Below are 23,728 nucleotides of genomic sequence, written 5' to 3'. Positions count from 1 at the left end.
CATAGCATTGTGGTTGGAAAAGATACCTGATACAATTTCAATTTTCTTAAATTTACCAAGGCTTGATTTGTGGCCCAAGATAGGATCTATCCTGGAGAATGTTCTATGAGCACTGGAGAAGAAAGTGTATTCTGTTGGTTTTGGATAGAATGTCCTATAAATATTGATTAAGTCCATCTTGTTTAATGTATCATTTCAAGTTTCTGTTTCCTTATGTATTTTCATTTTGGATGATCTGTCCATTGGTGAAAGTGGGGTGTTAAAGCCCCCTACTATGATTGTGTTACTGTTGATTTCCCCTTTTATGGCTGTTAGCATTTGCCTTATGTATTGGGGTGCTCCTATATTGGGTGCATAAATATTTACAATTGTTATATCTTCTTCTTGGATTGATCCCTTGATCATTATGTAGTGTCCCTCTTTGTCTCTTGTAATAGTCTTTATTTTAAAGTCTGTTTTATGATATGAGAATTGTTACTCCAGCTTTCTTTTGATTTCCATTTGCATGGAATATCTTTTTCCATCCCTTCACTTTCAGTCTGTATGTGTCCCTAGGCCTGAAGTAGGTCTCTTGTAGACAGCATATATACAGGTCTTGTTTTTGTATCCATTCAGCCAGTCTATGTCTTTTGGTTGGAGCATTTAATCCATTTACATTTATGGCAGTTTTCAATATGTATGTTCTTATTACCATTTTCTTAATTGTTTTGGGTTTGTTATTGTAGGTCTTTTCCTTCTCTTGTGTTTCCAGCCTAGAGAAGTTCCTTTAGCATTTGTTGTAAAGCTGATTTGGTGGTGCTGAATTCTCTTAGCTTTTGCTTGTCTATAAAGGTTTTAATTTCTCCGTCGAATCTGAATGAGTTCCTTGCTGGGTGGCGTAATGTTGGTTGTAGGTTTTTCCCTATCATCACTTTAAATATGTCCTGCCACTCCCTTCTGGCTTGCAGAGTTCCTCCTGAAAGATCAGCTGTTAACTTTATGGGGATTCCCTTGTATGTTATTTGTTGCTTTCCCTTACTGTTTTTAATATTTTTCTTTGTATTTAAATTTTGATCATTTGATTAATATGTGTGTTGGCATGTTCCTCCTTGGATTTATCCTGTATTGGACTCTCTGTGCTTCCTGGACTTGATTGACTATTTCCTTTCCCATATTAGGGAAGTTTTCAACCATAATCTCTTCAAATATTTTCTCAGTCCCTTTCTTGTTCTCTTCTTCTTCTGGGACTCCTATAATTTGAATGTTAGTGCATTTAATGTTGTCCCAGAGGTTTCTGAGACTGTCCTCAATTGTTTTCATTCTTTTTTCTTTATTCCGCTCTGCGGTAGTTATTTCCACTATTTTATCTTCCAGGTCACTTATCTGTTCTTCTGCCTCAGTTATTCTGCTATTTATTCCTTCTAGAGAATTTTTTTTTTTTTTTTTTTTTTTTTTTTTTTTTTTTTGCACTACGCGGGCCTCTCACTGTTGTGGCCTCTCCCGTTGTGGAGCACAGGCTCCGGACACGCTGGCTCAGCGGCCATGGCTCACGGGCCTAGCCACTCCGCAGCATGTGGGATCTTCCCGGACCGGGGCATGAACCTGCCTCCCCTGCATCGGCAGGTGGACCCTCAACCACTGCGCCACCAGGGAAGCCCCCTTCTAGAGAATTTTTAATTTAATTTATTTTGTTGTTCATCATTGTTTGTTTGCTCTTTAGTTCTTCTAGGTCCTTGTTAAACGTTTCTTGTATTTTCTCCATTCTATTTCCAAGATTTTGGATCATCTTTACTATCATTACTCTGAATTGTTTTTCAGGTAGACTGCCTATTTCCTCTTCATTTGTTTGGTCTGGTGGGTTTTTACCTTGCTCCTTCATCTGCTGTGTGTTTCTCTGTCTTCTCATTTTGCTTAACTTACTGTGTTTGGGGTCTTCTTTTTGCAGGTTGCAGGTTCGTAGTTCCTGTTGTTTTTGGTGTCTGCCCCCAGTGGCTAAGGTTGGTTCAGTGGGTTGTGTAGCCATTCAGGTCAAGGGGACTGGTGCCTGTGTTCTGGTGGATGAGGCTGGATCTTGTCTTTCTGGTGGGCAGGACGATGTCTGGTGGTGTGTTTTGGGGTGTCTGTGACCTTATTATGATTTTAGGCAGCCTCTCTGCTAATGGGTGGGGTTGTGTTCCTGTCTTGCTAGTTGTTTGGCATAGGGTGTCCAGCACTGTAGCTTGCTGGTCGTTTAGTGGAGCTGGGTCTTAGTGTTGAGATGGAGATCTCTGGGAGAGCTTTCACCATTTGATATTATGTGAAGATGGGAGGTCTCTGGTGGACCAGTTGTCCTGAACTCAGCTCTCCCATCTCAGAGACACAGGCCTGACATCTGTAGGAAGGAAGGAAGGGAGGGAGGGAGGGAGGAAGGAAGGAAGGAAATAATTAAAATAAAAATTTTTTTTTAATTATTAAAAATAAAATAAATTAAAAAGTAATTAAAAAAGAAAGAAACAAAGAAGAGAGCAACCAAACCAAAAAACAAATCCATCAATGATAACAAGCAATAAAAACTATACTAAAAACAACAACAAAAAAAGATTACCTAGGACAAATGGTAAAAGCAAAGCTATACAGAGAAAATCACACAAAGAAGCATACACATACACACTCACAAAAAGAGAAAAAGGAAAAAAAAAATATATATCTATATATATCTATATAAAAAAAAGGAAGAGAGTAACCAAATCAATAAACAAATCTACCAATGATAATAAACACTAATTACTAAACTAAGATAAATATAAAACCAGAAATAAATTAGATGCAGAAAGCAAACCCCAAGTCTACAGTTACTCCCAAAATCCACCAGCTCAATTTTGGGATGATTCGTTGTCTATTCAGGTATCACACAGATGCAGGGTACATCAAGTTGATTGTGGAGATTTAATCCGCTGCTCCTGAGGCTGCTGGAAGAAATTTCCCTTTCTCTTCTTTGTTCGCACAGCTCCTGGGGTTCATCTTTGGATTTGGCCCCGCCTCTGCATACAGGTCGCCTGAGGGCGTCTGTTCTTTGCCCAGTCAGGATGGGGTTAAAGTAGCAGCTGATTAGGGGGCTCTGGCTCACTCAGGCCGGTGGGGAGGGAAGGTACAGAATGTGGGGTGAGTCTGTGGCGGCAGAGGCTGACATGACTTTGCAATAGCCTGAGGCATGCTGTGTGTTCTCCTGGGAAAGTTGTCTCTGGATCACTGGACCCTGGCAGTGGCGGGCTGCACAGGCTCCTGGGGTGGTGTGGATAGTGACCTGTGCTTGCACACAGGCTTCTTGGTGGCTGCAGTAGCAGCCTTAGCGTTTCATGCCTGTCGCTGGTGTCCACGCTGATAGCCGCGGCTTGCGCCTGTTGACAATGTTCTGTTTTCAATCTACTTTGTTTGGTACCTCTCAACCATTCTGTTCAAGATGTGTATGCACTCACTTATACACAGTAAACCATGGTATAAATTAAAATACTTTTCAGGAGCAATTTGACAGATATATTTAGAAACTAAAAAATGTTCATAAAACTTGAGAATAGTTCTATTCCTAGGAATTAATCCCAGGGAAATCATCACAGATGCCCCCAAATGCATGAACAAATGGATGGTCATCACAATGTTATTTATCACAGTAAAAAAAATTAGAATTGACCCATAATGTCCGAATCTGGAAGAATGGCTATATAAATTATGCTACAACCGCACAACTGCATGCTAAGTGGTCATTTTTTAAATCGAGATTTTGAGACATGGCATTGGAAAATGTTCATGAAATACTGTTATATTTTAAAAAAACAGAATTTCACAAACATACAAAGTCATTTATATAGTGAATATATGAAGCCATTTAAAAAAATATATAGATATGAATTTATGTGTATATGTAAGCTAAAAATGGGACAGTACACTATTTATTCACTGTATGCTATATATGCATATACTAAATATACAAACGATTTCCAAACTGGCATAACACAATGCATAAGTTAAGTGCCTACCTCCGGATGGTAGAATTACATGTAACCTCTAATTCATACTTTAACTGTATCCATATTTTTAATTTTCAAGAATGAACATTATTTTACACATAAAAACAGTACAATTTTAGGGCTTCCCTGGTGGCGCAGTGGTTGAGAGTCCACCTGCCAATGCAGGGGACATGGGTTCGTGCCCTGGTCTGGGAAGATCCCACATGCCGTGGAGCGGCTGGGCCCATGAGCCATGGCCACTGAGCCTGCGCGTCCGGAGCCTGTGCTCCACAACGGGAGAGGCCACAACAGTGAGAGGCCCGCGTACCGCAAAAAAAAAAAAAAGTACGATTTGAGAAAGACATAATTACATGCAATGTGATTACCAATAGAGATCAATTGTCCCAGCTTTGCAAGAAATCAAGTTCGTTATTTTATAGTGACATTTTATATGAAAAGCCAAGATGGTAAAACTATACATGCAAACATAATGGTGAATAAAAGTTAAAAGCAGAATAGACTGATGTAGAATTTCTTGAACCATACATCCCATTTCATGTAGGTTCTATTACCTCCCAGCTATCTGGCTCCAAGAATTCCTTTTTTTCTGTAGCTTTCAAAAACTCTTCTAGAGTCACCAATCGGTCTTTGTTAGTATCAACCTGATTAAAGGAAAAGGTACATGTAAAATAAAATAACTCTTTCACATTATTTAGATACTAGAAATTCTTCTAATAGATGCTACTACACAAACATACAGCAATTAGGGCTAGCCTAACATCCAGAGAAACTGAGGGAAAAAAATCAAAACAGGACACTCCACATTATCCTAGAATCAGAAAATAGATAACTTTCTCTTCTATATAATTCAAATTTGAAAATAACTGATACCCCCAAAGATCACCAAGTTTGAGTCTGCTGATATGACTGGGTAGACTAGTATTGTTTTCCTTACCACACCTCCTTTCAAAGCCAAGTGCTTGGGCAAGAAAAACAATCTTTCCAGAAAGAAGACTGTTTTAGCCAAGAGTAAAGGAGTTTGAGTTAAAATGCTCTCAACATTGTTTTCCTAAAAACAAACAACTAACTAAATCAAAGCTAAAGTTGACAACCTTTCCAAACCCTGTTTAATGGCTCTTATAGACTATGGCAAATTCAGTTACAAAAGTGAATTCTATGATGGCCAAAGAAATTCATTTGGTACTTGGAAGCCAGCACTCAACAAAAATCCCAATTTACCATAAATAGCTCAAATATCAGGTGAAAATCACTGAAGCAAAACAGTGGGCTTGGGGAATTCCCTGGTGTTCCAGTGGTTAGGACTCTATGCTTTCACTGCCAAGGACCCTGGTTTGATCCCTGCATGTGGTGCAGCCGAAAACAAATAAACAAATAAAACAAAACAAAACAACAAAAAAGTGGGCTTAAGCTACCCTGCCTATGATAGCTATTTCAGAGTTTTCAGCTTAGTAATGTGAACAAGAAATAAATACTTGTTGTTATAAACCATTAAGGTATTGAGTTTTTTAATTTCTTAGCAAAAACTAATACAGCATTTAAAATATCAAATAATGGACTACATTATTTTTTACTTCTAAAATAATGTTTTACAGCATTCTTTTATATGCAGCAGCATCTTAATATTTTAAAGCAGTTACAAAATAATTTTATTTACACTAAGGGAACCTACTGACTGTTCTGGATCAAAAATGCAAAATCCAATTAAATATCTATTATGTATATTTATTTTCCATTTTACAATAAGATTTATTGCAAGAACTTGAAAAATCCACAGAAATACTTCTGTGGATTTTTTGAAAAGATAAACTTTTCAAACATACCTCATTCATTACATGTTCCCTCATTCTAAGCCTTTCTTCCTCCATTTCTATCATATCATCCTCTTCATTTTTGGGGTCATATACTTTCTCCAACTAAAAAGAAAAATTTAAAACCAACATAAAAGAAAGGAAGATAATAGAAGGAAAAAAGACAGAGCAAAACCACTGAATACTTAATGAACTCATTTACCTCTTTAGTAAATAGGGCTTCTAATTCTTGTTCATCTAGGAAGCCATCACTATTGACATCTAAAGTTTAAAAGTTACAAATGCAAAAACTGATTTTAATGCCTTAGAAAATTAATAGTTAAAATACAACTAATTACAAATGGTTTGCAAAAGTATTACTTAACATGAAGCATCAACATGCTACAGAAAAAGGTGCCTTTCTTTTTTATGAAGCCTCAGATCAGTCCAACTGATAACAATTCACTACTTATTCATAATTCTTCATAGTTATTTAGAAAAATATATATACTAACCAAAATATAAAGTGAAGCAATATGCTATAAGACTAAAAGTAAATTTTAATATTACAGCATAAAGTCCATTAGATATAACCTAGCTAGTCACAGAAATGCCTTCATTTTACAGAGAAACTTGTAATAAGTCATAAAATGACTCCAAAGTAAAAGCAAGTATAAAGACATAGCTACTGACCTAAAATACTTTATACTGCAGACCAGCAATAAAGACTACTATACTACCCTAGAGGAAAACTCTAAATGTTTACTATCAATAGGACTCGATTAGCAAACCTTGGCAGAAATCAATTAAGAGTAAAGCATCTATAATTTTTCAAACAAAAGATATAAATATTAATATTGTATCAAATCTGTTACCATGTAATTTGAAAAATGTCTTGGGGTCAAAGTCATTAGGATCCAATCCATCAGTCTCTTCCCACACTTCTTTTAGTTGATCTTTGCTTCCCTGTGAATCAATTTTAAAAAAGGCACTCAAAACAAACTATAATCTATGTATATAGGCTCAAAATAAAATATAAAATTGAAAAACTTTGCAGAATTAAGATTCAAGATTTTAAGTACTAATAACTTATAAAATTCTACTATCTGGCACAAAGAAGTATCTTCATTTAACTATGGTTTTACAAAGTCATAATCCTTACTGGATGATTAACTTTGGGATGATGTTCATGCTTTCTCTTCATTTCTTCAAATTTAGATTCTTCTTCTTTTCTCTTTTCTTCATTCAGTGTTTTTAAATATTCTCTCCTTTCATGTTCCTTCATCATTTCATATTTTTTAAATTCTTCATGTCGAGCCTTATCATAGTGTTCCAGATCACTTGTAGCCTATAATGCAATTTTTAAATTAAATAAGAAGATATGTTTGAAAAATATACATAAAGGCTTTCTTGCATATAGCATACTCTCTAACAGAAGGTAGCATAGGAGAGCCAAAACATATTTGACTTCTGTTTTAAATTTTACCCTTCTATTTTAGTCATTATTATTCTCAGAGATGTAGGCATTCAAAAAAAACGAAAAGTTCAAAGCTAGCTTCAACTTTAGGAAGTTCCTTATAAGCAAGTAATATATAAATTTATTTTAAAAAGAAGAAAAAGGAAGAGACTGTATCAAATCTGTACAGTATAGAGAACTAGAACAGTTCCTAACGACTTAACTAAATCTAGTAACACCCAGGCTAGAACATCTAATTTGCTAACTTCATACAGTACAACACGAGAGGTCTATAAATTATAATCTAAAATCCCTGAGGCAGGGTGTGTTTAAGAATTTTCTAGATTTTAGAAAAGACATATGGCATATATGCCATATCATTTAACACCCCTGAAGAGTTTGTAATCAAACAGATTCCTTATGAAAATCTATAAATACACTAAGTAAGCTAAATAAAACCTATAAATAGCCTTACTATAATTCAAGCCAGGTTTCCATTTTTATAGTAGTTTGGATTTTGGAATTGTTGGCAAGGGATTACAGACCTGTATGTCCACATTATTATCTATACTAATAAGAGTTAAGCTATCTCCCTTTAAAGATATTCTAGAGAGTATGTAAAAGTTATACTACCACTTCATGGAATTTACTTGTCAAATTACAAAACCTCAAAGGCACAACAAAGACAACACATTTTGAAATGAGTCTCACTGCTTTGATTAGCATATCTAAATCTGTAGATTCAAACTTCTCAGGATTCAGGTGATTTAGATGATCAAATTGTTTTAGAAGAGCATGGTGGTCTATGCCTGTATCTGAAAGAAAATGAGAAAACTGTAAACAATAAATTATTAGAAGCTAGAAACATTAATATAAATAATATATAAGAATAAGCATTCATATTAATTCCTATAGGATTTTATAAGAAAATTCAAAGTTTTAGATTTAAAAGTTCATATTTTCTTTTAGAATATTGTACATATTATTCTAGGCAAAGGTAATGCCCTTGAATCTAGAATGGAATACAATTTAATGTGTACATTTTAATGTTATTTCAAGAAAGACTAGTTAGCTATCTTTTACAGTATAATTTACAGTAAAAACTTTTTCATTATTGTAAAAGTACCACATTTCCTACTTTTAATTAAACTCTAATATACTACCCTCACCAAAGGTCTAAGAAGAATCTCTTTTTTTTTTTATAAGAATTTTTTTTTTTTTTGGCTGCACCGGGTCTTAACTGCAGCATGTGGGATCTTTTATTTGCAGCATATGGACTTCTTAGTTGCAGCATGCGGATGCTTACTTGCAGCATGTGGGCTTCTTAGTTGTGGCATGCGGACTATTTAGTTGAGGCATGCAGACTTCTTAGCTGCGGCATGCATGCAGGATCTAGTTTCCGACCAGGGATCGAACCCGGGCCCCCTGCATTGGGAGCACAGAGTATTACCCACTGGACCACCAGGGAAGTCCTAAGAAGAATTTCTAAAAAGAATTGCTCTAAAATTTATATGAAGGAACTATTTGTATGCTGCTCCAATTAATCCTTTATGGAACAATAAAAATCTAATTCAGTAAATTCAATTGATTATGACTTTTTTTTTTGGCTGTATAGCACAGCATGTGGGATCTTAGTTCCCCCACCAGGGATCGAACCCTCGCCCCCTACACTGGAAGCACAGAGTCTTAACCACTGGACCACCAGGGAAGTCCCTGATTATGACTGATTTTTTTTTTTTTTAAAGAGGGCCAGGGTTTATAGCTAAACTTCTTAGGTTTTTTTTTTTTTTTTTTTTTTCGCTACACGGGCCTCTCACTGTTGTGGCCTCTCCCGTTGCGGAGCACAGGCTCCGGACGCGCAGGCTCAGCAGCCATGGCTCACGGGCCCAGTCGCTCCGCGGCATGTGGGATTTCCCCGGACTGGGGCACGAACCCGTGTCCCCTGCATCGGCAGGCGGACTCTCAACCACTGCGCCACCAGGGAAGCCCCTATGACTGATTTTTAAAGAAACATCAACTGTTTTCTTTGTAAAGAACTTAAAAAAAAAAAAGCTACAGTGTATTGTAGTTGAATGAGTGAAGCAATTCTGGACGATTTCAGTTGTATTATAGAACTGAGCAAAATATGTACATGTGTTGATTTGTTAGAAGTCAGGGTTCTCACTTAGGAAAAAAGAACATACAAACATGAAAATGATGGAAGGCAAGAAAGAAACTTGGGGAAAGGGAGGGTAATTAGTACTAACTGTGTGAACTTATTATTTCTAAAACTAACATATATAATGTGTACACATATATGCATGTATGTTTTACACGTATATGCATGTGTATGAATATATATTTATATATGTGTGTGTGCATGCATATGTGTATAGACATGTCTGTATTTCCTATCTCTGTCCTATGGAAGTGTCAAGAAGAAAATACATCCCAGGAGTACTGAGCACACCTAGTGCCATCTCTTAGTCTGTAACATCATTTCGCACTAAAATTAAGAACCAGGAATCCTCAGAGAAATGGCTAATTCCAGGGCTAGGGCAGGGTATAAAGTACAAGATGAGCCTGGAACATATTGTTATGCCAAAAAGTAAGAAACAGCTAAATTTAGGTCAACTAAGCTTTCACTGAATTCTCAGTATGGCCCTGTACTAGAAGTTTTGCTCATGAAGAAAAGATCTGTTACAAAACCTAGCCCTAAAGGATACGACCCGTCACTGAAATACATGAAAAGACACTTAGCCTCACTCAAAATAAGAGAAATACATATTAAACCTGCACAATTATACCATCTAACAGAGTGGCAAAATTCCTAAAGTTTGATGATACTTATAATTAGCAAGGCTGTGAGAAATTATTGCTGGTGGGAATGGGTATTGATCACCTTCTGTGGAGGTGGCAGTATCTACCAAAATTACAAATACATATATCCTTTGGTTTAACAGTTTTATTGTGGGGAACTTATCCTACAGATAATCTTACATGGATACATAGTGGTATGTATACAAGAGTGTTCACTAGAAATAACCCAAATATCCATCAACAGGGGTCTGGTAAATAAATTATGGTATACCTATATAATGGAAATCTGCGCAGTTGCTTAACAAAAATGATGGTCTCTATGTACTAATACAGAAAGATCTCCAAAATATATGAGTAAAGGAAAAATACAAGCTACAAACGTGTATTGCATGTATCTTTTGTATAAAAGAGAGGACAAATAAGAACTTTTATTTGTATTTGTTTATATATGAGTAAAGAAACTCAGGAAGGATGGTATTAGGGGGCAGTGGGAACTGATAAAGTACAAAAATATCTGGGAATTTTTGCTATATACTTTCTTTCTTTTTTTTTTTTTTTTTTTTTTTGCGTTACGCGGGCCTCTCACTGTTGTGGCCTCACCCGTTGCGGAGCACAGGCTCCGGACGCGCAGGTTCAGCGGCCATGGCTCACGGGCCTAGCCGCTCTGCGGCATGTGGGATCTTCCCAGACCGGGACACGAACCTGTGTCCCCTGCATTGGCAGGCGGACTCTCAACCACTGTGCCACCAGGGAAGCCCCTTATACTTTCTTTTTTCAAACCATGTGAATGTATTGCCTACTTTAAAAATTACACACACACACCCCGCAAAATTAAGACGCTTTAAGCCCTTCTTCAAATTATCAGAAATTTTAATTCATAAATTTTGAATCAATGAGAAAATACTCATAACTTTTCTAAGCATATAAAACAGTTTACTTTAGATAATGAAATTCAGCCACTGTCTTGGAATAAAGAAAATGTTGCCAAGATTAAGGGGATGGAAGTTGTCTAAGGGCAAAGAAATCTCAAACCACCTTAGGCCTGGCTTCAAGGATGGAATTACCTTGTGTGTCTGACCAGCTGAAGTAGGATGGTATGAGTTAATTTACCTCTCATTGATATCCTTAGTTTCAGGATAAAGAGTATTTGGTACTTGTTTTCTAAGTCTATTCACCAGCAGAGAGTTTACTGCTCTACACAATTTCTCCAATATGATCCATTGACCAGATGTACATGTTTAAAATGCAGGAACTTCCCTGGTGGTCCAGTGGGTAAGACTCTATGCTCCCAATGCAGGGGCCCAGGTTTGATTCCCGGTCGGGGAGCTAGATCCTGCATGTATGCTACAACTAAGAGTTCGCATGCAGCAACTAAGAAGCCCGCATGCCGCAACTAAGACCCGGCACAGCCAAAATAAAAATAAGAAAATAAATAATAAATAACTATGTTTTTTTAAAAAATAGATAAAATGCAGATTACTCATCCCTAGAATCAGAGTATCTGGAGGTGAGATCCAGTAATCTACATTTTTAACTAGCTCCCTAAGGTGATTTTTATGCAATCTGAAGTTTAAGAACTGCTATTCCACCCTTAGTAAGTATTCAGATATTTATTGATGACAATGAACCACCCAGATAACCAACCTATGGGGGGCACATTACAAGGACACAGGAGCCAGCTTGAAGGGTCTCCCAGTTGCCAAAGCTGGCCCTTGGATTTTGATTCCTAATTAGAAAGGCCATTCCAAGACAATAAAGGAATTCACTTATGTTGTCAACTGTTGCTTTTATGGTTTTATTTTCTACACTTAAATCTTTGATTTATATAAGCACTTATTCTGATGTATATTAGATATAAATCTAACTGTACCTTTTTCCAAATGGCTATCCAACTCTATTAAGGCTACTTTTTTTTTTTTCCTTTTGCGGTATGCGGGCCTCTCACTGTTGTGGCCTCCCCAGTCGCGGAGCACAGGCTCCGGACGCGCAGGCTCCGGACGCGCAGGCTCAGCGGCCATGGCTCACGGGCCCAGCCGCTCCGCGGCATATGGGATCCTCCCAGACCGGGGCACGAACCCGCATCCCCTGCATCGGCAGGCGGACTCTCAACCACTTGCGCCACCAGGGAGGCCCAAGGCTACTTTTTAAAAAAATTTTTATCTCACTAATAATGAGATACCACCTTTAATTCAAACTAAATTCCATATGTATTTAATTTTATTTCTGGAATTTCTATATTGTTCCACTGGTCTTTCTACTTACATGACAAAACCATAGAGTTCTAATGTCAGAGGCTTAGTGATATATTTTAATATCTAATATATCTAGTCCTTCTTTGTTCTTCTTCAGAGGCACATCACTTTTCTTGCTCATTTCCCTTCTCATATGAACTTTAAAATTAACTTGGCTAGTACCAGGGGAAAAAAGTACATCTTTTTATTTGGATCATGTTAAATTTGTAAATTAACCTAAGAAGAACTGACATGTTCATAATGTTGAGTCTTTGTATCAAAAAGATGTTATGTCTTCCCCTTTCTTCAAGTCTACTTTTGTGTCCTTCAGGAGCATTTTAAAGTTTTTATCTGTAAGTTTTGCACATTTCTTAACAGGTTTATTCTGGGTGTTTTATCTTTGTTGGTATCATAAATGGAATCTTTTCTTCCATTATATCTCCTAACTGGCTGTTGTTTGTACATATGAAAAACACTGATTTCTGTATATTGTTTACCTTGCTGAATTTTCCTTTTGTATATACTAAGTTTTTCAGACAAGTTCTTTGGGTTTTCCAAGTGAATAATTATATTACCTGCAAATAGAGATGGTTTTATCCCCTACTTTCCAATTATTTTACCTCCAATTTTTTCATTTGTATAATTGCTTTGGCTAGTACCTCCAAAACAATATTAAATAGTAGTGGTGACAGTGAGCATCATTGTTTTGTTTCTGATTGTAGTGAGAAAATATATTTGTATCTCCCCATTGTGTAGCTGAGTTGGACATATCTGATCATGTTACAGAAGTATTTATTGATTACTATTTTATTACTTTTTTAAAATTAAGAAGGGGTGTTAATTTTTGTCAAATGCCTTTTCTGAATATATGGAGGTGATCATATGAACAATGAGATTACTTTAAGATATCTTCACATTTCAAAAACTCTGCTTCATAGCTATTTAATCTTCTCATAGTCTAAAATTAAAAGAATATAGAAAGACAAATAGGCAGAGCACAGAGGATTTTTAGGGCAGTGAAACTACTCTGTATGATACTATAACAGTTGATACATGTCATTATAAATTTGCCTAAACCCATAGAATGTACAACACCAAGAGTGAACTCTAATATAAACTATGGATTTGGGGTAATTATGATGTGTCAGTGTAGGTTCATCAATTGTAACAAATGTACCACACTGTTGGAAGATGTTGGTATTGGGGGAGGCTATGAACGTTTGGGGACAGGGGTGTATAGGAAATCTCTGTATCTTACCCTCAATCTTGCTGTGAACCTTATATTGCACTAAAAAAATTGTCTTAATTTTAAAAAAATACAAATTTCAAAGATTTATTCCGATTCATTATTTGTCCTTTGACTTTACAATTTCTTTTGTCACACCAAAAATTTCTTTCTTCTTATATCTATTCATATGATAATTTACAGTATTAGATTTCCTAAAATTAAGTTAATCTTGCATTCCTGAAATAAATCCACTTGCTATGATAGAATATTCTTTTAACGTCCAATAATTTTGGTTTTGGCATCAACACATAATAAGAGTGTGGAAGTTTCCTTCTTAATCTATGCTCTGGAATAGCACTGACAATCTGATCTTTAATGGTTTGGTGGAATTCCCTTTGGCACTCTCTGAACCTGGTGTTTCCGTGGAGCTAGCTCTGACAATTGTTCTACTTCATCTATGGAAATTGTTCTAATTAGATTTTCTCTCTCTACTTTCTTTTGGTTTGCTTTGATGTTATTTTTCCTCTTTTAAATCAGTGGCTTAATTCATTATTTTTCATTCTTCCTTTTTACTGATATAATTATTTCAGGCTAATCATTTTGATTTTTGAATGACATGAATATATAACCTATTCAAAAAATTAAATTTTAAAAATTAAGAGAAGGTGGGACTTCCCTGGTGGTCCAATGGGTAAGACTCCATGTTCCCAATGCAGGGGGCCTGGGTCTGATCCCTGGTCAGGGAACTAGATCCCACATACATGCAGCAACTAAGAAGTCTGCATGCCACAGTGAAGATCCCGAGTGCCGCAACTAAGACCTGGCGCAGCCTAAATAAATAAATAATTAATTAATAAATAACTAAATTAAAAAAAAAATAAGAGAAGCCAAATCAATACTAACATTAAATTTTGACTATAGGAACATGGTCTGTAAACTGAACTGAACAATCAAATATTGGAATTTTCCTGCCTTTTCTTTAGCACTTACCTTGAAGGGAATCCAATTTAGCTTTAATCAGCATTCTTAACCTTGCCACTTCTTGCCTTTTCAGTTCATCAAGTTTTGTCCTCACATGGTGACTTACTAAATCCAGTTCTTTGCTTAGCCTACCACTCTGTTAACAAAAATAATAAATTAATTTTATCTATTCCATTGCATTTTTAGATAAGACACAATATATTAAAAATAGGGTTATAATAAAGTAGTGATATTTTGACTATTTTAGATAAATTTGACATTACAAACAGCATTTCTTTCAGAAGATATTCAGTTTGTAACTCTAAAATCAAGGTGTCTAAAAACCATATAATTTAGAAAAGCATAATTAAAGCACAAAGAAGAAATTCAAAAAGTAACTTAAATTGTAAAATGGTGCAGCCACTTTGGAAAACAATTTTGACAGTTCCTCAAAAAGTTAAACCCACAGTTACCATATGACCCCACAATTCCATTCCTAGGTATATACCTAAAGAGTTGAAACATATGTTCACATAAAGTATTTTTTTAATTAATTAATTAATTAATTTATGTTTTGTTTTTGGCTGCATTGGGTCTTCGTTGCTGCACTCAGGCTTTCTCTAGTTGCGGTGAGCAGGGGTTACTCTTTGTTGCAGTGCGCAAGCTTCTCATTGCGGTGGCTTTTCTTGTTGTGGAGCACGGGCTCTAGGCGCGTGGGCTTCAGTAGTTGTGGCACCCAGGCTCAGTAGTTGTGGCTCACTGGCTCCAGAGCACAGGCTCGGTAGTTGTGGTGCACGGGCTTAGGTGCTCCGCAGCATGTGGGATCTTCCCGGACCAGGGCTTGAACCCGTGTCCCCTGCATTAGCAGGAGAATTCTTAACCACTGCACCACCAGGGAAGTCCTCACATAAAGTCTTAAATATGAATATTCATAGCAGCATTATTCATACAAGCCAAAAAAGTAGAAATAACCCAAATGTCCATCAACTGATGAATTGATAAAATATGGAATATCCATACAGTGGGATATTATTCAGCCATTAAAAGGAATGAATACACTGATACATGCTACAACGTGATGAACATTGAAAACATTATGCTAAGTCAAAGAAGCCAGGCACAAAAGGCCAAATTTTGTATGATTCCATTTATATGAAATGTCCAGAATAGGCAAATCCACAGATATAGAAAGTAGATTAATGGTTTCCAGGGACTGAGGAGAGAAAGGAAAGGGGGAGTGATTGCTTAATGGGTACAGGGTTCCTTCTTGGGGGAAATAAAATTGTTCTAAAATTAGATAGTGGTGATGGTTACATGACTCTGTACATATAATAAAACCACTGAATTGCATACATTAAAGGGGCAAATTTTATGGTATATGAATTATATTTCAATAAAGTTTTTTAAAGTAATGTGGCCTCCTTAAGCTTTAGTCATTCTATATATAAATAACTTTTCAAAATTCATCTTTTTTAGGTTGTCTCCTTTGATTACTTTTTTTTCATAGATGAGTAATTCTATACGTGTTCCAAAATTTAAGAGACAAAATAGCTAGTGGTTTACCTTCTCTTGTTTAAAAATGCATTTTCAATTAGAAACTGCAAGTCTAACTAGCAATCAGGCACACAGACCCTTCAGGACTGAGTCAAGGGGGAGGAAGGGAAGGAAAAGAAACGCCTCAAGCAAGACCAAGAAAGAATGTTCAGAGAAGGAGAAGGAGAGCTAAGAGAATACGCTGTTACAGAAGCAAAAAGTGTAGTACATTTCAAGGAGAGAATGGTCATTATTATTAGATAAAACAATAGTTCTCAAGTGTGGTCCCAAAGTGGAAGCATCAGCATCACCTGGGAACTTTAGATGGAGGCCCTAGACTTACTGAATCAGAAAGTCAGGAGGTGGGGCCCAGAAATCTGTTTTAACAATTTAAAATCTGAGAACCACTGAGATAAAATAAAGGAGTCCAGTAAGAAGAGGAATAAAAGGTGCTCACTAGATCTGGCAATTAAGAAATCACTGACAGGTACTTCCCTAGTGGTCCAGTGGTTAAGACTCCACGCTCCCAGTGCATGGGACCTGGGTTTGATCCCTGATCAGGGAACTAGGTCCCGCATGCTGCAACTAAAGATCCTGCATGCTGCAACTAAAGATCCCGCATGTCACAATTAAAGATCCCACTTGCCGCAACTAAGACCCGGTGCAGTCAAATAAATAAATAACTATATATTTTTTTTAAGTAAAAAAAAATAAGGAAGTCAACTGACATCCTTCACAAAAGTACATTCATGGAAGTGGTGAAGGGTGAAGCCATAATCTTCCCAGTTAGCAATGTTTGGTAAGTGAAGAAACATAGTATGATTCTCCTTTCAAAATGCTTAGCTGACAACAAAGGACAACTTCTAACTTTTTTTTTTCCAGTTTTTCCTGAGACAGGAGTCTTTGCTCAGCTGTTTGTAATGATTCTGTTGGCTTGATTTTTATTGTCTATTTTTACCCAATTTCTTTTTCATTAAACAACTGTTTAACTTACTTCATTTTGTCTCCCCCCACACAACCCCATAGGGAATAGGAATTGACTGTGAAAGGAAGACAGTTATAAAAGTATTCTCCTATACCAAAGAAGGCAAGCTTGTTGTATTCTTTTCCCTGATTATCTCTATATAGTAACTCCCATTACCCACATTGTCTGTTAGCCCCCAAATAACACTCTTAGTCCTAACTGAAGTAAATAAGAGACATTGAAAGTTCTACATTAAATATCATTCATCCCAGGAAATTAGTTCCACAGCTCAAATGAATTTTTCAAGGAAACATGAGATTATTCTCAAAACAATTCAGGGGACTGTAGATATTATGCTAAGTGAAATAAGTCAGACAGAGAAAGACAAATACCGCATGACATATGTGGAATCTAAAAAAACAGAACAAACAAACCAACTAAACCAAACAAAAAACAGACTCATAGATAGGGAGAACAAATTGGTGGTTGCCAGAGTGGAGGGAGGTTGGGGGAGGAGTGAAATGGGTGAAGGGGATCAAGAGGTACAAACTTCCAGGTATAAAATAAATAAGTCATGGGGATATAATGTACAGCATGAGGAATGAAGTCAATAATATTGTATTAACTTTGTATGGTGACAGATGGTTACTAGACTTAGTGTGGTGATCATTTCACAATGTATACAAATGTCAAATCACTATGTTGTACATATGAAACTAATATAATACTGTATGTCAAATATACTTCAATTAAAAAAAGATAATTCAAAAATAAAATAAAATAAAATAAAGATAATTCAAGGGAATTATTGGCATAAGGCTGTTACCATTCTCCCAGAAAAATACACAGCCTCCAAGAGGACAGCTGTGAACTAAAAGCCACACACAGAGATTTCCCTGGTGGTGCAGTGGTTAAGAATCCACCTGCCAATGCAGGGGACACGGGTTTGAGCCCTGGTCTGGGAAGATCCCACATGCCACGGAGCAACTAAGGCCGTGCGCCACAGCTACTGAGCCTGCGCTCTAGAGCCCGTGAACCACAACTATTGAGCCTGAGTGCCACAACTACTGAAGCCCGAGTGCCTAGAGCCCATGCTCTGCAGCAAGAGAAGCCACCGCAATATAAAGCCCACACATCGCAACAAAGAGTAGCCCCCACTCACGGCAACTAGAGAAAGCCCACGTGCAGCAACGAAGACCCAACACAGCCAAAAATAAATAAATTTATTTTAAAAAATAATAATAAAATAAAATAAATAAAAGCCACACACAGGTTCTGATAGTGACCACAACCTAATGCGGGTCAGACTTTCACAGGGGCCCAGACCAGGGACAGAGACTAAAATAAGGATGTTTGATTCAGAAAGTTTCCTTCAAACAAAGCTCCAGGTAAGATAACTTTTTACGAAAGTTAAAAACAGATAAACAAAAATAACATAAGCAAACCAATAAAACTATCTTGAGAGATATAACTGAAAGTTTAAAATTAAATCATTGGAATTTTTTTTTTTTACTGCTGACTCTAAGATAAATTTTTTTACTGCTGACTCTAAGATAAACCCAACTAAGTGGATTCATTAGATAAACCCAACTAAGTGGATTCATTACCCTTCAAGGGTGGGCTTTAAAAGAATCTCTCATGTCAGATCTTGGTTTTTACAACCTTCTTTCTTTATTGTGAATACTAAGGAGATGTCTAGGGCTAGGATAATGTCAAATAAATAGGGTTCTTAGGACAGAGACAAATAATTAAACCTGCCCTATTGAGATAAGATATGGCCTGTTACATCTTCTATTAATCTGGACCTGATTAAAACACCAGAACTAAACCTGTGCTAAACCTTTGAATAGCTTCCTGCTGTCCTCACATCATGATTCAAGCCCCTTACCATGATGTACAAGGCCCTCTGTCATCTAGCCCATGACTCTTTCCAACCTCATCTTTTGGCCAGTCATGGCCTCCACTTCCCAGGCCAAGTTCCAGCAACAGTTACTCCTTCCAGGTTCCTATATATTCCTGTCTCTGTTCCCTTGTACCTTGGCCTAGCATGTCTCCCAGTCTTTCTCCTTTTCTCAGCCACATATTTAAGCACAGGCATAATCTCTACCAGGAAGAAAGACTTCCCACCTTCCCCCACTGCTTCCTACTGAATTAGGTGTCCATCCTCTGTATCTCCAAAATGTATTATACACTCAGCGTATATTTATCTTAGTAATCTTTTTCTGGATATTAGTCTCCCTTGAGGGTTCTTTAAGGGCTAAGAATGAGTCTTTGTTTTTTTTTTGTTTGTTTGTTTTAATTATTTTTTATTTTTGGTTGCGTTGGGTCTTCATTGCTACGCGCGGGCTTTCTCTAGTTGCAGCAAGCGGGGGCTACTCTTCCTTGCAGTGCGCGGGCTTCTCATTGCAGTGGCTTCTCTTGCTGCGGAGGACGGGCTCTAGGTGCGTGGGCTTCAGTAGTTGTGGCACGCGGGCTCACTAGTTGTGGCTCACGGGCTCTAGAGCACAGGCTCAGTAGTTGTGGCAAACAGGCTTAGTTGCTCCATGGCATGTGGGATCTTCCAAGACCAGGGCTCGAACCCGTGTCCCTTGCACTGGCAGGTGGATTCTTAACCACTGTGCCACCAGGGAAGTCCCAAGTCTTATCTTTGTAATCCCAATACTTAGTTCAGTGTCTGGCATGCTCAAGTGTTTGTCAAATAATTATTTAATTACATTTACCTTTATTTCCTCTATGTCTGCTTTCTGGAGCTTTTCTCTGAAATGATTATCTGTTTCCAGCACATCAATCACTTGCTTGAGGTATTCATCATAATAAAGTCCAGTATCCTTCAAATTAAGAAACAAACAGTAACTCTTCTGAAAGTTTTTCCTTTCCTGTATCTAAAGATTTCAATCCTAAAAAAACAAAAACAAAAACAAAAAAACCGTCTAGCAAAATGGCATTGAGACATACCTACTTTGATAGTTTGGGCAGTCAAAGTTAAAAGTTGTATTTCTCAAATGAAGAGAGCTGTATCAGAACCAATGTCATGTTTTACTCTTACATAAAGGTAGATTTTCTATATGGCTTAGACAATGAATACTTAACCAATATACTAATTGGTTTTACCCCCTTGTCACCTGTCTCTCCTCATTGTTATCTGTCTCTTCTCTGAATATAATATGTTTTCTTGGTTGGTTATCTCTACATTGGAAATGTATTATGATTAATTCTTCTATACACTATCTAATATACTAATTAGATATATATATCTAATATAACTACATTAAAAAAACTTTGTCTGATATTAAAGAACATATGCTTATCCAATATTCTTTTTACTGCTATTTCAGAAATAGTTCCTAAATGTCCAATTTTATAAGTAATAAATTCTTAGCAATATTTTAGTTAAAATTCTTCCCACAAGGTTATCTTTAGCATTCACTTACTGGTGGTTCTATCTTTGCACTGTCCACAGGTTGAGCATTTTCTACTTTTGTCTTGTCTATGTCTATAGGCACAGCTTCAAGAGCAGTAAGTATACATGTAACCAAGAGAAAACAATATTGTAATAGGATGGTCCTCCACTTCATCTGAAATAAAGGTACATTTATATTAAGGTTCTAAAAAGATGTTTTCAAACTATATATACATGCATTCCCAATGCCACATTAATAATATATTTAATTTCAGGAAGTTTAATTCAACAAAAGAATTCTAGGAAAGGGGTTAAAAATAGATTATAACATCAAAAATAATGCTTAAAATAGATCACTAAAGAAAATCAGGAAAGAAATGCTTTTCAGCTAAAATTAAAATGACAAGTAAACAAAATTTTAAAGTTTAAACTGCTTATATAATATAAGAAACCATTTGGTTAATTATAAAAGCTTCAAATAAAGACGGTAATGAGGGACTCAATTTTTTTTTAAATAAATAGTCCAAGTTTAAGAAAGGGAGAAGGGGGACTTCCCTGGTAGCACAGTGGTTAAGACTCCACGCTCCCAATGCAGGGGGCCCGGGTTTGATCCCTGGTCAAGGAACTAGATCCCACATGCATGCTGCAACTAAAAGTTCGCATGCTGCAACTAAGGAGTCCACATGTCACAACTAAGGAGCTGGTGAGCTGTAACTAGGAGCCCGCCTGCCAAAACTAAGACCTGGCACAACCAAATAAATAAATAAATATTTTAAAAAAGAAAAAGGGAGAAGGGAAAACTATTTATTTTTTTCTCTATTAAAATACTAAAGAGCCAAAATTATTTCTGGATATAATATTTAAATTAGCTTCAATCGAATTTTGAAAATAAGTTGCTCTATGAACATAAATTGATTAAAAGAGACAAATAACTGGCTACAAGTATTCTCTTAACCTTCCTATACATTATTTTATCATAGCCAATAGTCTTATGTTAAAATTCTGTTTGGCCAATAATTTTTCAGATAAATAGGTCAATAAAATATCAAGCAGGATGTAACAGCGTTGAAGCAAAAGAGGAACAACTATTGCTGGTCCCTCAGTATTTTCAAACCTTGCTTATTCAGTTTCTACTTCATAAGGATCTTTGTAGCTCCAGAGTATCTACTACAAGAATTAGAATGAATAAGAAGCTCATACTTAATTGATTTTATATAGAGAGAGTGATATTAGGATCCAAGTCAAAAATAATGGTCTGACCATCAATCTGGAATATGCATTATTAATTTAGAGACTCCCAAACTTAGCTGGCCATGGACCTTTTTTTTTTAAGTAACATGTTTTTATCTACAGAACACAATCTGGACGAGTACATTCCCTCATTTTCACCACAACCCTACGTAATACATAGAACAGTGACTCATTTTATAGATGAAGAAATTTTTAATGGAAACAAATCACTCATAGAGCATTGTCTTGCATTAACAAAATCACTAGAATCCACATTTTAGTGCTATTTCTAGTATATTAAATTTTTTAGCATCTTTATTGAGATATTATTCACATGCCATAAAATTCACCCATTTAAGGTACAGGATTTGACTATTCTATAAAGATGCTACTCAAAGTTTAGTTCTCAAACCTGAAGGATAAAATCATCTGGGAGCTTGTCAGAAATGCAAATTTTCAGCCTGCACCCAAGACCTCTGAAATCAGAATCTCTGGGGTGGGAACCCAGAATCTGTTTTAACAAACAATCCAGGTGATCCCCCTATATATGTATGCTCAAGACCAAGATTCACTCTTCTCTAGGACACTAGTTCAACATGATTGCCGTGAATAAATGTTTTTTATAATGAAATGTTTGGGAGATACTGGCTCAATGAAGCTAAATAAGTTTCCATCTTCGTAAGACTTTCAGAACTTCAGATCGGCTACTCTGCATTATGAATCCCTAATAGAAGGATGGTTTGTTTCTCCACAGAATCTTTTCCTAACCATGAATTACCTCCTCTTCCCACAATTATTTTTTATGACAACAAAGTTTACTTCTCATTCATGCTTCATGCCCACTGTAGGTACATGTTTTGTTTTTGCTCTTTTGAGATACAATTTACATGTTATAAAAATTATCCTTTTCAATTGTACAATTCAGTGGTTTTTAGTATATTCACAAGGCTGTGCAATTATCACCATTATCTAATTTTAGAACATTTTCATCACTCTAAAAAGAAACCCCATACCCATTAGTAGTCACTCCGCACTCCCCCTACTCTCTCGGTCTCTAGCAACCATGAATCTACTTTCAGTCTATATAGATTTGCCTATTCTGGACATTTCATATAAATGAAATCATAAAACATGTGGCCTTTTATATCTGGCTTTTTTCATTTAGCATTGTTTTCAAGGTATAACCATGTTGTAACACGAATCAGTACTTCATTCTTTCTTTTGGCTGCATTGGGTCTCGTTGCTGCGCACAGGCTTTCTCTAGTTGCAGGGAACGAGGGCTACTCTTCATTGGGGTGTGCAGGCTTCTCATTGCAGTGGCTTCTCTTGTTGCAGAGCACAGGCTCTAGGCGCGCGGGCTTCAGTAACTGTAGCACGTGGGCTCAGTAGTTGAGGCACGCGGGCCCTAGGGTATGCAAGCTTCAGTAGTTGTGGCGCGTGAGCTCAGTAGTTGTGGCTCGCGGGCTCTAGAGCGTGGGCTCAGTAGTTGTGGCACACAGGCTTAGTTTCTCTGAGGCATGTGGGACCTTCCTGGACCAGGGATCGAACCCGTGTCCCTGCATTGGCAGGCAGATTCTTAATCACTGTGCCACCAGGGAAGTCTCAGCACTTCATACTTTTTTACAGCTGAATAGATTTGCCATTGTATGGATATTCCACATTTTGTTTATCAATTCATCAGTTGATGGACATTTGGGTTATTTCTACTTTTTTGGCTCGTATGAATAATGCTACTATGAACATTTGTGTTCAGGTTATTGTGTTAGCATATTTTGAATTCTTTAGGTTGTATACCTAGGAGTAGAATTGCTAGGTCAATTCCATAACTCCATATTTAATTTTTTGAGGACCTGCCAAACTGTTTTCCATAGCAGCTGTACCTTTTTCTACTACCACCAGCAATATATGAGGATTCTAATTTTCCACATCCTAACCAACACATGCTATTGTCTATCTTTTTTATTATAGCCACCCTACTGGGTGTGAAGCGGTATCTCACTATGATTTTGATTTGCATTTCACTAGCTAATAATGTTGAGCATCTTTTCAAGTATTTATTAGCTATACCTTTTACCTTTTAAAAAATTAATTTAAAAATATTAAGTTAGTTGTTTTTTTAAAAACTCTGAATTGAAACTTTTGTTTACCTTTGCAAGT

The 23,728-nt window shown here is 36.6% G+C and overlaps 1 protein-coding gene across 7 annotated transcripts in view; it reads right to left on the bottom strand.

The window, feature by feature from the left end:
• The window catches only part of NUCB2 (nucleobindin 2), a 113,120-nt gene that overhangs the window by 8,572 nt on the left and 80,820 nt on the right, over window positions 1–23,728 (bottom strand). For all 7 annotated transcript variants that reach the window (XM_060105077.1, XM_060105076.1, XM_060105078.1 and 4 more), the window contains 9 exons: window positions 20,373–20,516; window positions 19,662–19,769; window positions 14,475–14,601; window positions 7,938–8,041; window positions 6,933–7,118; window positions 6,646–6,736; window positions 5,994–6,052; window positions 5,804–5,896; window positions 4,535–4,624 (listed from right to left, as the gene is read on the bottom strand). In XM_060105077.1, coding sequence (XP_059961060.1) covers window positions 4,535–4,624; window positions 5,804–5,896; window positions 5,994–6,052; window positions 6,646–6,736; window positions 6,933–7,118; window positions 7,938–8,041; window positions 14,475–14,601; window positions 19,662–19,769; window positions 20,373–20,516 — 1,002 coding nt within the window. The remainder of the gene's footprint in view (window positions 1–4,534; window positions 4,625–5,803; window positions 5,897–5,993; window positions 6,053–6,645; window positions 6,737–6,932; window positions 7,119–7,937; window positions 8,042–14,474; window positions 14,602–19,661; window positions 19,770–20,372; window positions 20,517–23,728) is intronic.

This window comes from Mesoplodon densirostris, chromosome 7 (assembly GCF_025265405.1).
Source record: "Mesoplodon densirostris isolate mMesDen1 chromosome 7, mMesDen1 primary haplotype, whole genome shotgun sequence".
NCBI classification, from domain to species: Eukaryota; Metazoa; Chordata; class Mammalia; order Artiodactyla; family Ziphiidae; genus Mesoplodon; species Mesoplodon densirostris.
The sequence above is the reverse complement of the archived record's forward strand: the minus strand, read 5'-3'. Positions and strand labels throughout refer to the sequence as shown.